This window comes from Strix aluco, chromosome 15, assembly GCF_031877795.1.
Source record: "Strix aluco isolate bStrAlu1 chromosome 15, bStrAlu1.hap1, whole genome shotgun sequence".
Lineage (NCBI taxonomy): Eukaryota > Metazoa > Chordata > Aves > Strigiformes > Strigidae > Strix > Strix aluco.
In genome coordinates this window covers 16,818,843-16,834,743 of record NC_133945.1, presented here as the reverse complement: position 1 = coordinate 16,834,743, position 15,901 = coordinate 16,818,843, and the positions used below count along the sequence as shown (strand labels likewise).

The following is a 15,901-nucleotide window of genomic DNA, read 5'->3' as shown; positions in this document are numbered from 1 at the left end:
TCTGAGTGAAGGGAAAACACTGAAAACAAGTGAGTTGAGCAAAAGTTTAGTGATATCAGAGCTGCTGTGCAGTAGCTTAATGGATGAAATCCAGATTAAACCTTAAATTATTTCAAAATTATTAAAAATTCATTACATTTAATTTTTAGAAAATATATTTGTCTGCAATACTGAAAATGTATGAATGAGCTTAATGCAAACTCATCACTTCTGGTCATTCCCAAAAAACTTTCCCAAAGAGAATGAACAGCACAAGATGTTGTTATACACAATTACTAGTTATGAGGTAAAAAATTATGTCCAGAATTTAGTTACTTGCTAATCCTTGCTAAAGGATTAGTAATATAGAACTGACTCAGTTTCCTGTTTCAAATGAATTTGGTATTTATTGTAACGTTGTCTCTTTTTCCAGAGGGTGAAATGAAATAATGAATCAGCTTCTACTGAAAAAAAAAGTATTTTTCTTAAATTAACTGGAGTTGTTAGTTTTTAAGAGCATACTGAACAAAAGGTAGATATGATTGAAATACTGTTTCCAAATGTTATTTATTCCTCCTCCCTACCCCCCCCCAAAAATGAATACTTTTTGTCCTTGCTTATCTGTTAGTCCAGAGATATGCTGATCGCTCTCATTATAAAATGTAGGTAACTGCACCGCAGGTGTTGTGCAGTTCGTTGCAGGTGTCTTTTTCTTCATACACAGCATAAAAGGTATACTTTTGTTGGAACATGTAGTTTAGACCATAGATTATTAATACTTCACTCTGTTATGTATAATCGTTTGTAATTTTTATTACACGTCCATAATGCCAGAGTAATTGCTAAAGTAGCGGTCCATGTTCTGTATATTTAATGGTGTCCAAGGTTGTTTCCTTTTTCCAGCATGGGATGCTGGATATAAATGGTTAAAAGAGTCTATATATAGAAAGGATGTAAAAAAACCCCAAAAACCTATTAGCCTGAAAATTATCTGCTTCAATTTGAATAAAATGTTCTAAAATTTTCTGAAAAATTTTTTTAAGAACTTAAATTAAAATTGTACTGTTGATTTAGAACATCACCCTTTTAGATTTAAACTCATTTGCTGCTTTACAGAATATTATAGTCCTTAACTGTATAGTCATTAACTTAAAATATGAATTTATACTGACCAGTATGAACTAAGGCAACAGTGGTACTGAATGGCTGGTCATGTGGTACTCGTACGCATGTGCATGAAGCTATTATTTGTTAATATGTGTATATATTCATATGTGTTTGCACACGTGTGTATATAAGTAGAGAAGAAAAATAGGTTCCATTGCCCTACACATGGAACCTACGTGCTGGTGCTCTAGAGACCCTTATATAAGAAGAAATCTAGTGGTTAACTTAAGCTGATTTCTTTTTAAAAAATTAAAAACTTTAATTAAGAATTAAGATCACAGCTTTTCTTTACCAAGTAGGTGTTAACTAGGACATCAGTTTTCAGTGTGACATAAATCAGAAGACGGATTGATACAGGACTTTCAAAGTGGCTGAATGCACAAATGTATGTGTTTGTATTCTGTGGACAGACGGAAAGCTGTTCTAGATTACATCAGAGTTAAACCTGAACCTTTTGCAGAGATGTTTTGGTAGCTCCAGGTACACTCCTGAGATACTGTTTAGTAAATGTCTAGTGCAGATAATAACAGGCTTTATGAACAGCATGAATTGTAGTAAGAACTGTTACAGAATTGAAGAGTATTACAGTTGTATCTGTTCCTTGTGTGCTGCTGTTACCTATTTAAGTTAAATACAGAGTATCCACATAATGATGGTAGTTCTGTGCTTTAGTGTAGTCACTGCTTTTTGATCTTTTTACAGAAAGTTTTAGACTTTATTTTGGGACCACAGTATGTAATTACAGCCGTAGATTATTTTTTTTTCTATGACTCTTTCCATATAGTCCAGCATTTATTAGGAAACAAAGATCTCTACAGCTGGCAGAGTTACAGAAGTTGAGTTCAACACATTGCTTACAGACAGTTTTCACCAATAGTAGGGTATCTGAAGAGGGAGTGAGTCAGTCTGGGATCTAAAAATTTTGAATAGAGTTCTAGCCTATTTCCAAAAACTAAAATAAATTGGAAAAAGGCTGTAAAAAAACCCCTTCCTGTTGAGTTTTCTCATATCCTGTCTTTGAGCCAGAATCTCTATTGAACAATCAGTGCCTGGTGTGGAGTTTCATATGTTGGCTTCAAAAGACTTTTCTTTCCTGTTTAGCTAGAAAGGCATAGAGTTATTTCATCTTCAGATCAAGTTGACAGGTGTAAGACTTGTTCCAAAGAAGTGTCACTGTGTACACAAATATGATCATGTTTCAAGTGTTTCCTTGGGAGGAGCTTTTCTTGTCAGTAAATTACTAAAATAATACTGTGTAGCACAGATATTTGGTTCTGATCCTCACAGCAAATAGATACTATTTGGTTTTAACAAGTCACTTGCTGAGTATCCATGATTACAGGTTTGGTGTTAGCTGTTTTTTCCCTGTTTTGCTCTGTTGTTTTGGGGTTTTTTTTAACCTTTTCCTTGGGACATTTACTTTTTTCCTCCATCACTTCTTCCCATCTATCACCACACTTTTTGTTCAAAGTCATCAAAACTGTTTTGTGATTTTTTTTTTTCTTTTAATTTTAATATTTTTAAGGCTACTAGCAAATACTGTGCATTCATTGGCTTTTGAGTGAAGGTCCCCATTTACATGTGCATCAGTTTACGTATTTCAGTGGTAACGCTTTCTAAACTGCTTATTGCACCTATTGTTACTTAAACTACCTGAATTGAGGTAGTACAGTGATGAAGTTCTAGTGTGTGTGGTAGCATAAAGACAGTTTCCAGTTCAAGTCTTTTGCCCAAGAAAGAGAGACAAGAGATTATCAGCATTTTGACATAAAGCATATGGGATACATGCCATTGCATAGGTGCCATATCTTGGGAAGAGACTTAGCAGTTGGCAAAATGTGACCCAAAAAACTATAATTGTGTGCGTTTTTTTTAATTATGACTTTGGAGATATTTTCAATCTAACAAATTTTCATCAATCTGTGTTACTACAATGCTTTATACATTTTTCTGAACATTGAGATGCCTCCAGTGGTTATGCTCATTCATATACGTAGAGTGTCAAGATGTAGAGGTTAACAAGATCCAGTAATTATTTCAACTACTGTTTTGATTTTGAAAAATCCTGCAAAACTCACCTGATCAAAAGAGCTTTTTTTGCCTGAATGCAATGCTGGTGTTTTATGGGAGCTTGATGAGAAATGCTAAAGTTTCTTGTAAGGAAGCATTTTAATATTTTGATGCACGTATGTTCATTGTAAACCTTTAAGTGTAGTTGCAAGGTTGTCAGCACTATATATGACTGTACATTTAGAAATGAGTCAGGTATGCCACAGAAGGTTCATTCCATATTGCTGGGTATGCTGCCACCAGAATAATATCTACTGTTACTTTTACTGTAAGTAGTTTTGAAGCACTCACGTATTATGTGGTAACTGCCTGCCTTAGACTGCACGTGAGTTTGTGTCTCATGTAGGTGGCTTCTTTAATCTTATTCAGCAGCTCACTGTTTGTGTGAAATTCACTGGCAGCTCAAATTAACAGCCTCGGTGCTTGATTTCAGGCTGCTGATCTGTTAGTGACTATGTTTTAAATGCTGTGGCCAAGATGTAAGTGATGATTCATTTAAAGCCGTTATTTCTTTGCTAAAACTGAAAAAAATAACATTATAGCTGTCTCCTTGTTCACTCTTGTCTCTACCAAATACTCATGCTTTATAAAGGCCATCACAGTCAACATTTTTTTTAATAAGATATGCGGAAAATTTGTCATAAAATAATTAAGGTTGGAAGGAACCTCAGGAGATCATCTAGTCTGACCCCCTGCTCAAAACAGGATCAGCTAGAGCAAGTTGCCCAGAGCCCTCCCTAGTGAGGTTTTGCATATTGTCAGGGACAGAGATTTCACAGCATATGCAGCTTAATAAACAACACAGTGGAATTTTTTTCTGTCCCTAATGTCACAACTAGATGTTTAGCTTTTGACATTGTTTTCATAATGGCAAAGCAAACATCAGTGAACTGGATTTATTGATTTGAAAACTGATCCCTCTGAACTTTATGCCAGTGTTAAAATCCAGATACTCATTACAAGCTGAAAACGAAGCTTTTATCAGTTCTCATTGTCTGCAGAATCATGTGGGGTTTAGATAAATTGAAATGACAGCTTATTTCCCTGTATACTTCTCTACTATTTTTATAATGCATTTAAGAGAAAAAAATACCTTTTTAAAGGCATCTGGTTTTTATACACACACACATATATATGGAAGAATTACGTATACACTTATGTTAAAAAAAAATGCAATTTGAGCAGAAATAGCTAGTCATTTTAGGTTTATGATTTGTAGAAGAGAATATCGTATCTGGTTTTGTCTTCCTGCATCACTGTAGGTGCTAGTAAACACTAGTCTTGAGGATTTTCCAGATGGTCACAAAACTGAGATGAGTGTGAAGGTTTCTTGATACAACTAAGTTTTTTCACTAGCCTACACTAGTTAAGTTGGTGAGTACTAGCACACATGGTACAAGAAAGTGGAGTATGTTCAGTATGCTTGAAACTTGATAAGCGTCTCAGAGGAAATCCCATCTTTTATAAGAAATTCCAGCAGATATTCCTCCTAAATGCCAACATCCACTTGCTCCTGAACAGCATCAGGAGGCAATACTTTTTCTGGACTTAGTGGCATAACTTATCTGTAGTGTGTGTGGTGCTCAAATCATATATGTATTGGTGGTAATGTGAAAGAGCTTAATTGGACTGTTTTGCTTGTCTCTAATAGTTAATTATTTAATGTTTTACTTGTGATAGTGATCTTGTCTCTGTTAGACTTAAGTACTAGCTTGAAATATTTTTAAAATACACATGCCTGGTAGGAGCAAATGCTAGATTTGTATTTAACAACTTGGTACCTGTGACAATCTTGAGACAATTCAAGCAAATGATGGTGTAATACAGCGGTAATACAGACAATACAGTCCCTCTGCCTGGCAGAGTAGTCTTGTTTACAGGAAAATAAGTTTTAGGAGCAAGTGTGCTTCTGCTTGGTTGCAGTACTCTGTGTGTGATTAACACTTATAATATGTTGCCCCTTTTTTTCAGTTATTTGGAGGTGTACAGAAATAAATTTCATATTCAGAGGAAAAAAACCACCAAAAACAGTAATGGGGAAAAAATGTGCTCTCAAAATTCTGTGATGGCTACTAGAGTAGATGTTATTTTTGTAAATGTATTTGTTAGCTACTTTCTTCCACTAGATTTTTGAGTAGACCCAGTCTAATTTTTTTTTTACCCCCACATACTTAGTGGTGGTTGTACATACTTTGTCAACAAGAGTTTTTAAAGCCATTTTCAAAAGGCAGATTTTTCATATTTTTCATCTCGCATGGGGGGGGAGGTGGAGAAGAGGGGGGGAAAAAACCCCCAAACCCATATCATCTTTACCATGACTTATCTTTCGGTTTACATTCTGAAATGTGTGCCCTGGGTTTCTCCTCAATTTATTTTGCCTTTTCAATTCATGTGTATGTGGTTCTGTATTTTTTCCCCTCTTTCTAAGATCATCTTATACCTATTTGCCTTTTTCCTGAATCTTTTTGTTCGGTGTATCTTGACGTAGTCTTTTTCTTTTATAAAAAGTCTTTAGCATTAAAACTGTCTTGAGACCTATTTATCTGAAACAGGTAATGAGAATTTCACTGATTTCTTTTTTTCTTTTAAACTGTTGAGTATTTCTTACAAGAACAGAGCTTTCAAGTCATTCTTAGCAGTTATTTCCCCTCTTTTCTGCTGTTCCTGATGGGAACAGCGCTCCCCTGCACAAGAAGGGTGGTGGCATCCTGTCCTGACCAAGAGGAGGGACTAATATGTGAACTGAGATTCTAGCTTTCTGTTGGACTAAAGGGAGGTGGAAGACATAGTGAGAAAGTAATTCTGAGCCTCTCTGAAAGAGGGCTCTTTATTGTGAGGTGTAACCCGAGTAATTAATTTTAAACTATTCAACAACATGGTCAAAACATAAGTTGTCAAAAACATTTTGGGTAGAGAATATGGTGCAGATAATTGTTTCACAGGATTTACATAAAATTTGAAATGGCTTTGTAAACTCTGAGTATATCAGGGGAATATGTTGTAGTTCTGTCAAGGATTGTATATTCCCCTATAAACTCGTTTCATCAAAGTGCAAAACTTTAATTAAAGTTCTTTGCAATTAAAGACTGTCATAGTAAGTAGTAAAGCAGAATATCGTACCAAATGGGCTACATGGTGCTGGGAAAAGTTCTTTATGTAAAGTGGGAGGTGGTGCATTAACTATCTGCAGCCTAATGTTTGTCTTGGACTGCCAGCTATGCACAGAAAGTTCTTAAAGTTTTCTCTAAGAGCTTTTAATGTCTGCAGATGATTTCTAGAATTGTGATGACTGTAAACTATAAAATCACTAAAGATCAAGTCCTGAGGCAGGTCAGGTACATTTAGACCATCTCCTAAAGTAGCCGTTATCTTTGTAAAGACTTCATATAATGCAGTCTTTACAGGCAAATAGTTGCCTGTGTTCATGCAATATTTTCACCTAATTTAAATCCTCTTCACTTCAAGCAGCTGAAGTCTTTGAACTCTCCTTCCTAGGCTGTGTTTCTTAAAAGTTGTATTTTTCTTGGAGAAAGTCCAGAGAAGTCTTGAATCCACGTCTTGGAGGTGTAGTCTCCAAACTGGTTACAAGCTTCATTTTGCATGAGGAAAAATTAAGCATTCCTGTTTAATCGCAAAAATGACATTTTTTGCAGCAGTGTCACATCAGTGAGCCAATCAGTCTGTGGTTCACTTTAATCCCCAGATCAAATTTCAATAGTACTGAAGTTTACTGGGCTTGAAATTCTTTCATCTAAATGTGGTTGGGTATCTGTAACTGTTTTCATAGCATAGCTGTAAGTATTCTCAGATCAGTTCACTGGAAATGTGTTTAACCACACTTTCTCTTCTGTTTTTGTCATAAAGTGTGACTATAGCTTGTGACCCTTCAGCAGCTGTGAACTAGAAACAGTCATGTAAATGGGGTACATTCAGTTGTATAAACTCAAAAGATTCCTGTAACAGTTGCCTAATAAATGAGTAATTTTTCCTTCTGTTCTTTGATAAACTTTTACAGTAATACTTCAAGTTTTTGTCAGATCTAAAATGAAAACTTTCTGATCTGGGAAACAGCTTCTGCCCTTTGAGTTCTTTAGCTTAAGTACTGCATTTTTGTATTCAGTTGCATTTGTACAGCAGTAATTCCAAGTATTTTAATCTGCTTGCTGTTGCACTAAAAGCTGTATAAATACTGAACAAAACCAAGTATTTAAGAATTTCACAACTCAATTTGGTGCTGTGGCCTATATGCTGAGAATCTCACAACAGATTATCCACAAAATTCAACAATCTCACCTTGCGTATTTGGAGGGGTCCAAATCTTGTTTCTTCAGGTCCTGAGAAGAATAGGGCTATTCCAGGAATTCAGGTCGACTGAAATAAATATGTTGATGGACTAATTGGATTAAAGAATGAAAGAGGCAATAATAAATAAAGGCTCCCAAGTTAAGAAGTAACTAGACATGTTCCAGAGTCCTGTTTTGGAACATATCTGTAAATGCTGAAAGCCTTAAGGGCTCATTAACACTGATAACACTTTATGCTTTTTATTGAAACGGCTTCAAAAAGGTATCAGCCATAAGAGCTTATGCAGTATAGAGGATAGGCCATATAGTAAGCCCATCCTTGTTTAGTCATAACCACTCTTTGAGAATTAATTCCTTCTCAGTTAATAGCTATATTCATGGGGATTTTCTTGTTTTATTCTTTTTCTATGGCTTGGAAAAAAACATTGCATATATCCTGTGCATTATGTACAACTTTCCTGAAGCTACTTCTGTTTGAACCAAAGTGCATTCCTAGAAAAACATTAATTCTTGATTAGAAACTTTGTCCTGTGAAGGAACAGACTACCAATTGTGTAGTTTCATCAGTCAATTATTTTCACCATGGTACTGCTGCCATTTGTAGCTTTTGTCTATTAGCCTTGGCCTGATGTTAAATTTCTTAGCTGTTTGTACTATTTATGTATGAATTAGTCTTCCTGCCTCCCAGGTATTCTTTAAGCTAAATTAGTTGAATTATTATGCTTTTTGCTTTAAAAAAACCCGTATTTCTAATTTTCATGACAGGTTTTGTTGTGGTGGTCTTTGCAGTTTCTTTCAGCCTGCTTCCTTAAAACTGTGTGTACCTCAGCCGGCACAGTGTTGCAGTAATACACCAGTGTAAAGCAGAGGTATTACCCCATTGTTTACATTCAGAGATCATATCTGCCGTTTTATTGTAGAAATACGTTCACTTTGTTATCAACTGTAATTCCACGTCTTTGAAAGAATTTAAATCCTGGCTACAGTTTTTCCTACTAGAAGGCCTCTGTTTTTCATTCCCTGATGTATATAACATTGCACATTTCAAAACAATCAAATATGTTCACGTGTTTAATGCTTAAATTCACAGGCCAGTTCAGAATAAAGGACACTTGCATTATTCTTGTTTTCCCGTGACTTAGAAACACTGATAATAACTTCAAGCTTTCCAGTTATAAACAAAAAGGGGGAATAATTTAGGTATTAGAAAGTAAATTCTGGAGGGATGTATTACATCTGTACCTCTGTTACCACTTCTAGATGTGTATGTGTAAAATATATATGAATACAGATACACTTTTGGATCCAAAATTTAGATAGAGCTTTTGATGCATTTAATATGTATATATAATCTTTTATTGTTTTAGAATATTATTAGCATGTCATTGATACAATAATATTGGACTAGGATTCTTTTGGCTAAACATAACCTACATTGCCATTTTAGGTCTCCTGTGGTTTTCTGCCTGGTGTCTCAGTTTCTCTAAAAAGAAATAAATCTCCCATAGGCTCCTATAGTAATACTTGCCAATCCTGTATGGATTTCTTGAGCCTTCTAGGGCATATGAGAAGGTAATAGCAATCAAACCTCATGTAACTGAATCACGTCCTGTATGTATTGCAGAAAAGTAGCAGTGTTGTATTTATTGATTAAACTTGTTTTCTCAAATTTCAAAAGCTTACTCTAAATTCACACTGGATTATTATTAATTATCCTCTTTTAATTGTATTAGGGTTCCATTTTTCTTCCCTTTCTCTCCTACCACTCAATCAATTTTGAATGGATTCTGCTGGTAAAGGGTAATTGACAGAATCACAGAAATGTTAGTTGGAAGGGACCTCTTCATTGGAGTGGGGGGATAGGAGGTTGGTTTTAGAAGGACTATTTGTTTTGGTTTTTTGAAACTTGAAAACCTTTGGTGATAGAAATTCCGCAACCTTTCTGGGTAACCCGCTGTGCTGTATTACACACGAAAAAATTTCCTCCACCTCCCAAATGATAATTTGTGGCTGTTGTCCCTAGCTGTATGACCTACCACTCCAAAGAGCTGTGTATGCTTCCACTTGTAGCTTATATCTATCCCACAGGTGTCTCTAGTATGAAATATAGTGTTAACTACTTGTTTAGGTGTTTGGATAAGTAGTAAGTTTTACTGTTTTACATAACCTGCAGCCTCATTCCTATCCATTTAGCTAATTCTTCTAGTTTTTATTTTTAGAGTTAGTTTCTTCCATGGGAAAGTAAAGAGGAGAAAAGTAGTAGTCAGATATTTTTCCATTGTTTTAATTTGGATACTGGACATAGAGTTGAACTTTAGCAGGATTATTTTTAATGCATTGTGTAAATACTGTGAAAAATACTACAGCTGGGTTTCAGGTGCAAGAGCACCTAACATCAGTGTTCAGTATGGAGATATAGCTATAAGTATTAGAGATATATTGAATTCTGTGTGTCAGAATAACTCCCTTCAGATAAATATAAAAAATCTGAATAAGAAGGCAGCCTTTTTGAAAGATATTTCCCATACTGTAAATGACACCATTTATCAAACTGATAGACACATGTCTAAAAATACGGCATCCTTAAAATAGTATGTCTATGTGGAATAGGAGGGAAAAAAGCCTCGTACATCTTAATAGCAACTGATGCCTACATTGAACCCTCATTTTTTGGAAAGGCTATTTGAATGAATAACTCCAAACTGCTGAGTCTATCAATACCTTAGTGATACTAAGGAATGAGAGTGCTAAGGAGAATGTGTTGAAGAACCATGGATAAGGTAGAAGAAGCAAAATATGGAATTCATTGCTTTCAAGTTGGATAGTTTCTATTCTAAAAAAACCCCAAACCAAAACAAACAAAACAACCCAAAACCCAAAAAAACCAAAACCCAGCCAAAACTATTGCAGAAAATAGTTAAAATGCTGCAACTTAGCTGGCTACATCCATCAAATTATGTGGAGTATCATCTAGAATTACAAAAATCATGAACTTGGTAGGACAGCATGCATGGTCACAGAATCTTTTACTTGCAATAAATTGTACTAGATGAGAGAGAGGAGAGACCTGTGTGTATTAAGTATGTGAATGAAAGAATGAATTTGAAGCAAAGGTAAAAACAACTCTAGTAAGATTAGCAAAGGTTTGCTAGGAGGTGTCAGTGCCAGTTTATGGGGTGCTGAGTAGACTTCAGCTGGTGTAAAGAAGGTGATTTAGTCACTTTTCAAAAATGATGGGTTTGAACTGGAACAGGTGCAGTGAGGAGATGCAGGAGGATCAAGGCAATGGTGTATTTACTTCTTGAGATCTGTGTTTTTCAGGCTTGTTTGAGGGGGTCCTAGAGTAATGGTTAAGAGAGGATAGGTTTATTCAATATAAATTAATAAAATGGGTGGATAAAGGGAAAAATGTCACCTAACTTAACAAATATTGCCAAAAACCTGGTACAATTTACCTGGAGAGTCCATATAGTCTTGAAGTTGAAAGGCTTCCAACAGTCAGAATAGTCAGGTTTCAGACCTGTAGAAATGTAGCTCATATCAGAATGGAGCCTAAGTTTATCACGAGGTAGATGTCGTTGCCTGCAGTGGCATAGGACTGTATCTCTGGTCTTTCAACAAGACTTTTTGAGACTTCCACTTAGTGAGAGAAATCAACACTGCTGCAATCTCACCCCTGAAATGAAGTGACCTTTTATACTAAAAGGTAATGAAGGTGGTTAGAGAAAGCAGAGTGCATTTAATATACATCTTACATGTAACTTGTAAGATATCTGAACCGCTGTTGTTAAAATATTTCCTGCCCTTTCTATGCAAATATAAATATGGTGGGGAAATGAAAAATACATATGTTAAAAAAAAAAACAAAAACAAAAACCAAAAACCAAACAAACCACCTTGAATAACTTTAAACATGTGTTGTAAAGATGATTACACTGTTAACATTTTATGTTACATAAAACAACCAAAACCCACAATCTGTAACTTCAGTAGCTATGTAACTTTTTTCTTCCCTCAGATAATAGTGATCTCATTGCTTGTACGGTCATAACAAAGGATGGGGGTCAAGTTCAAAGATTCCTGGCTGTGGATATTTACCAGATGAGTTTGGTTGAGCCAGATGTTGCCAGACTTGGATGGGGAGTAGTCAAGTTTGCAGGCCTTTTGCAGGTAAGAGAAATTTTAATCTGGGTGATTACTTTTTCTCAGCTGAACATCTACATTTACGTTGGATAAATAGTAATACCAATATTAGCTTACATATTTAAGCTCTGTACCATGCTTACTTGTTTCTTCTGTTACTAGTGTTTTTCCTAGTTCCTGCCTTTTAAACTATTCCTGGTTTTCTGAAGAAATTTCATAGCTAACTAGAGGCCCACTTGAAAATGAGGTAACTTCCCCAATATATATTGTTCATCTGAACACTGAAATTGTATACAATTAGGATTGAGTCCCAAGCACTTTCCTTAAGTGACACAGTAATGAACTCACCTACAGTTTTCCTATTCCTACACGGGTAGGGAAGGTGGCAGGCTGTAACTTTAAAAAGATCCGTGTTTATCCCATTGATTTCAAAACCTTTAAGGAGTTTCTCTCATTTATGTTTCTTTCTTGCCTTAGCCAACACTGTTTATTTCCTGAAAATTTGCTATGCTCAGGACAACTTAATTGACTTCTAAACTGACTTAATCTCTATGAGTACCAATTTCTGAACAACTAAATCCAGCGTTGTACAACTTGCATAGTCCTTTTTTTAAACATGGAAACTTCTTTTAGTGAAGCATGTGTTCTTCTAATGTTGATATTTAATCTGTAGTTTAAAAATGTCAACTTTTTCGCTCGTTACTTGCCTTCTGTTTCTCTTTAGGATATGCAGGTGACGGGAGTAGAGGATGACAGCAGAGCTCTGAACATAATAATTCATAAGCCTGCCTCAAGTCCTCATTCTAAGCCCTTTCCTATCCTTCAAGCTACATTTATTTTTTCTGATCACATTCGCTGCATTATTGCAAAACAACGTCTTGCAAAAGGCCGTATCCAAGCTCGGCGTATGAAAATGCAGAGAATAGCAGGTGAATGGTTATTTTGAAATGATTCTGAGAAACAAGACTTGTATGTCATAGCAAATCACTCTGTAACATAAAGTTGTGTTAGAAAAATCTGAGTAGTAGTGTGCCATAGAAAACTGTAAACCAGCGTTTAGTTTCCAAGCAATAGATTTTATTGGAGTAAAATATGTGTTCTCATATTTAATGATAGACACATCAAAGAAAGGATGAAAAGGAAGGAATTCTGTATGTTACCCCTAGTTGCCAACCATTTCACAAACTCAGCACTTCTCTTTAAATGTGATTCAGTGATTCAAAATTCAAATGCCCTACTTAAAAAGCAGATGTTCTACTGCCTTAGGACAAAATTGGCTTGCTTCATGTTAAAAAAATTCAAAGCAAGTTTGAGGTTAATACAGGTCTATTTTGATATTAAAATTTTAGGTTGAATGGTAATGCAAAGGCATTTTTTTTGCCAGTTTAAAGCAGATTGTCTCTTTAAATGGCTTTCAGCAGTGTTCGGTTGTAACTAATGAATGACTTTATTTGTACAGGAAAAAACAGAAGGTTTGGGGTTTTTTTTTTTTAAATGACTCCTATGGCTTGTTTAATACAAGGAGCTTACTGCGATCCCTTTTTCTACTCCGCTGTATTCTGAGGCTTCCTTAGTGTGAATGTGGTGTGGACAGCAGTGGTAGAAAAGGTTGCCAGAAATGTTGTCTCTCTTCTTTTCCAATGCAATTGTAACCATCATTAAGAGGTAAATGTGGGCATGCTGTGTTAAACAATCTGGTTTAGTCTTAAGATTCTGAGAAAACTATCGATTTTATTTTCACCTACTCTTCCTTTTATGTATTTTTGAGTAACAAAAACTATCAATTGTGATTAAACATAGCACTCCTGGATCTTCCTGTTCAGCCTTCAACTGAAGTTGTTATGGGTTTTGGACACAGCTCTTCAGCTACAGCCCAACACCTTCCATTTAGATTTTATGATCAGTCACGACGTGGTAGCAGTGATCCTACAGTACAACGTTCTGTTTTTGCATCTGTTGACAAAGTTCCAGGTAAGATTAGCATTCCTTATCAAGCCATTTTTGCTTTGTGATTTTTATCTGCAAAAGCTGAACTGTAACTTGTACAAGCAATAAAAATCTTACTGTGATCTGTTTCTGAACACACAACTCCAGGATGAGGCTTATGGAAAAATTTACTCCTAGAGAAACCTGGGGGTGTATTCCAGGTACACTGTGAGCAATACATCTGTGGCAGTTTCTCCAAATACACTGGAAATGTCTTAATATTTTGACTTGCTTTAGAAATTGAGTTAAAGTTTTGCATACTCTATTTATGCAACACATCTGTCAGTTGTGCATAGTTCTTCCTTTAATTTGGTTATGATAATTTTCTTGCCAGTTTGTAAAAATAGCTGGGATACTGTGCACTGCTTCGTTTACCTAGCAAGACAGAAAAGGGCCACAGCTACTCTTAAAACATTAGCTTGGAATTGGAATCAAAGGAATGATTCTAAATCAATGAGCTTTTTGCTGTTTTGTCTCCTTATTATCTATTTCACAAATTGACTTCTCTGCAGAGTTTTTTTCCAGATGGTGAACTTTTCTCCTTTTGGATTGAGTCATTTTAAAGTTGAATCTCATACTGCTTGCAAGTACTTAATTTTGCTGTATTACACAAAAGGATGCAATCTTGTTACCATTAGCTGCCAATCATTTCACAAAACTCAGCATTTCTCTTTAAATGTGATTCAAACTTCAAATGCCCCACTTAGAAAGCAGATCGTATACTGCCTTAGGGACTAAATTGGAGCTCAGCTTGCCTGAGTCCTGAGCCTGGGGAACAAGAATCATAAAAGCATTTATATTGCTGGTCAGGTTTTTCAAGAGTATGTTGTATGATGAGAATATATTTCATTATTTGACATGAGTTCCATGGAAAAGGTGTGCTTGAAAAGATGCCAGGGTTCTATTTTTTTTTTTTGAGGGGGGGAGATACTGGGGCTGGTACAACATGTTAGTTTGTTCAGACAACCACATCTTACTTAGAATTCCAGGAAATGGACACTTCCATTGTATGCACATGCAAATCGAGAGGAAAAGTATTCTGAAGCTTTTATTTGATACCAAGTATGAGAAACCAGGCACAGAACATGAAGTATTGCAAATGCTGCATTTTTAAAATACATTTTATGGTAGCCAGTAACACAACAAAAATGGATAAATGTTTTACATGTGATTACAAAATAAATATCAAATGCCTCTTGCTTCTCCCCTTATCTTCACTAATGAATGAGTGAGGTTTCCTAGTTCTGAGTGGTTTTCATGGGAAGCTATTTGTGTTTATCCCTTAATCAGGCTTGGAGTGAATTTTACTTTGAGAGGGAGATTTTGTGCCTTTTAAAAAAAATTATTGAACAAGGTACAGTTAAATTACTAGCTTCATGTATTCATTTCTTAATGCTACAACTTTTAAGTGGTTAAGAGTTCTGCAAAGCTCAAAGTCTGTTAATTTGATTGTACTTGTAAGAAACAAGTTATGCTTTCCCTTGATGATGGTGTGTTTTGTTGATTTAAAGGAGAGCTATGTTTCTGGCAATAATTTTAGAAGATTAATCACTTTTTTATTAGGACCATGTTAGCTGTCAGTGCTGTACATCCAGCATGGTTTTCAAGAAATTCACAATGATACAAATGTTTTTTGCCATCCTGCAAATTTCACTCTGTGGAGAATTTTAGTACAACTATTGAGTCAGTTCCCTAATTTCTCTTCTCAATGAATTTAGAATTTTCACGAACACTTACTTCAGTCTGGTCTGGTTCAGTTTCTATTGTAGTGCATACCTAAAGCTCTACATATTTCACTAAGAGAGCATGCAGTTACCTTATGGTACTCAAACTGTGCTTCACTTTGCTTTATTGTTTCATGGTCCAACATTAAAATCTGTTTTGAAAGCGCCGCTTGATATCTGGGGGGGAAGAGGATGAGGGTTGTTATAGCTTAAAACCAAATTTTGTGCAAGACTGGTGAAAGCTGACAAGAACGTACAGACCATGCTTCAGAACATCCCTGTTAATACTCTTTATAAAAAGTACAGGTTATGCAAATGCAATCAGATGAGGTAATCATCCCCGGTGGCCGGAAAAAGGGCAATTCTTATCAGAAAAGAACAGAAGCAAAGTCCTTCACTTGATCAATTTTATCATCATGAAGTCATGACCATCAACATACTTCAGGGTCTATTTTAGGTAAATGGCCTTTGCCAGCATGTTAGAGCATTTAGGGATAGTTTAGTTGGCTGTACTGTTCACCATCGTAT

The 15,901-nt window shown here is 35.6% G+C and overlaps 1 protein-coding gene across 4 annotated transcripts in view; it reads left to right on the top strand.

Annotated features, from left to right (window-relative positions):
- Positions 1-15,901, top strand: part of CLEC16A (C-type lectin domain containing 16A) — a 375,787-nt gene that overhangs the window by 47,092 nt on the left and 312,794 nt on the right. For all 4 annotated transcript variants that reach the window (XM_074840865.1, XM_074840863.1, XM_074840862.1 and 1 more), the window contains exons 19-21: positions 11,539-11,690; positions 12,388-12,592; positions 13,464-13,634. In XM_074840865.1, coding sequence (XP_074696966.1) covers positions 11,539-11,690; positions 12,388-12,592; positions 13,464-13,634 — 528 coding nt within the window. The remainder of the gene's footprint in view (positions 1-11,538; positions 11,691-12,387; positions 12,593-13,463; positions 13,635-15,901) is intronic.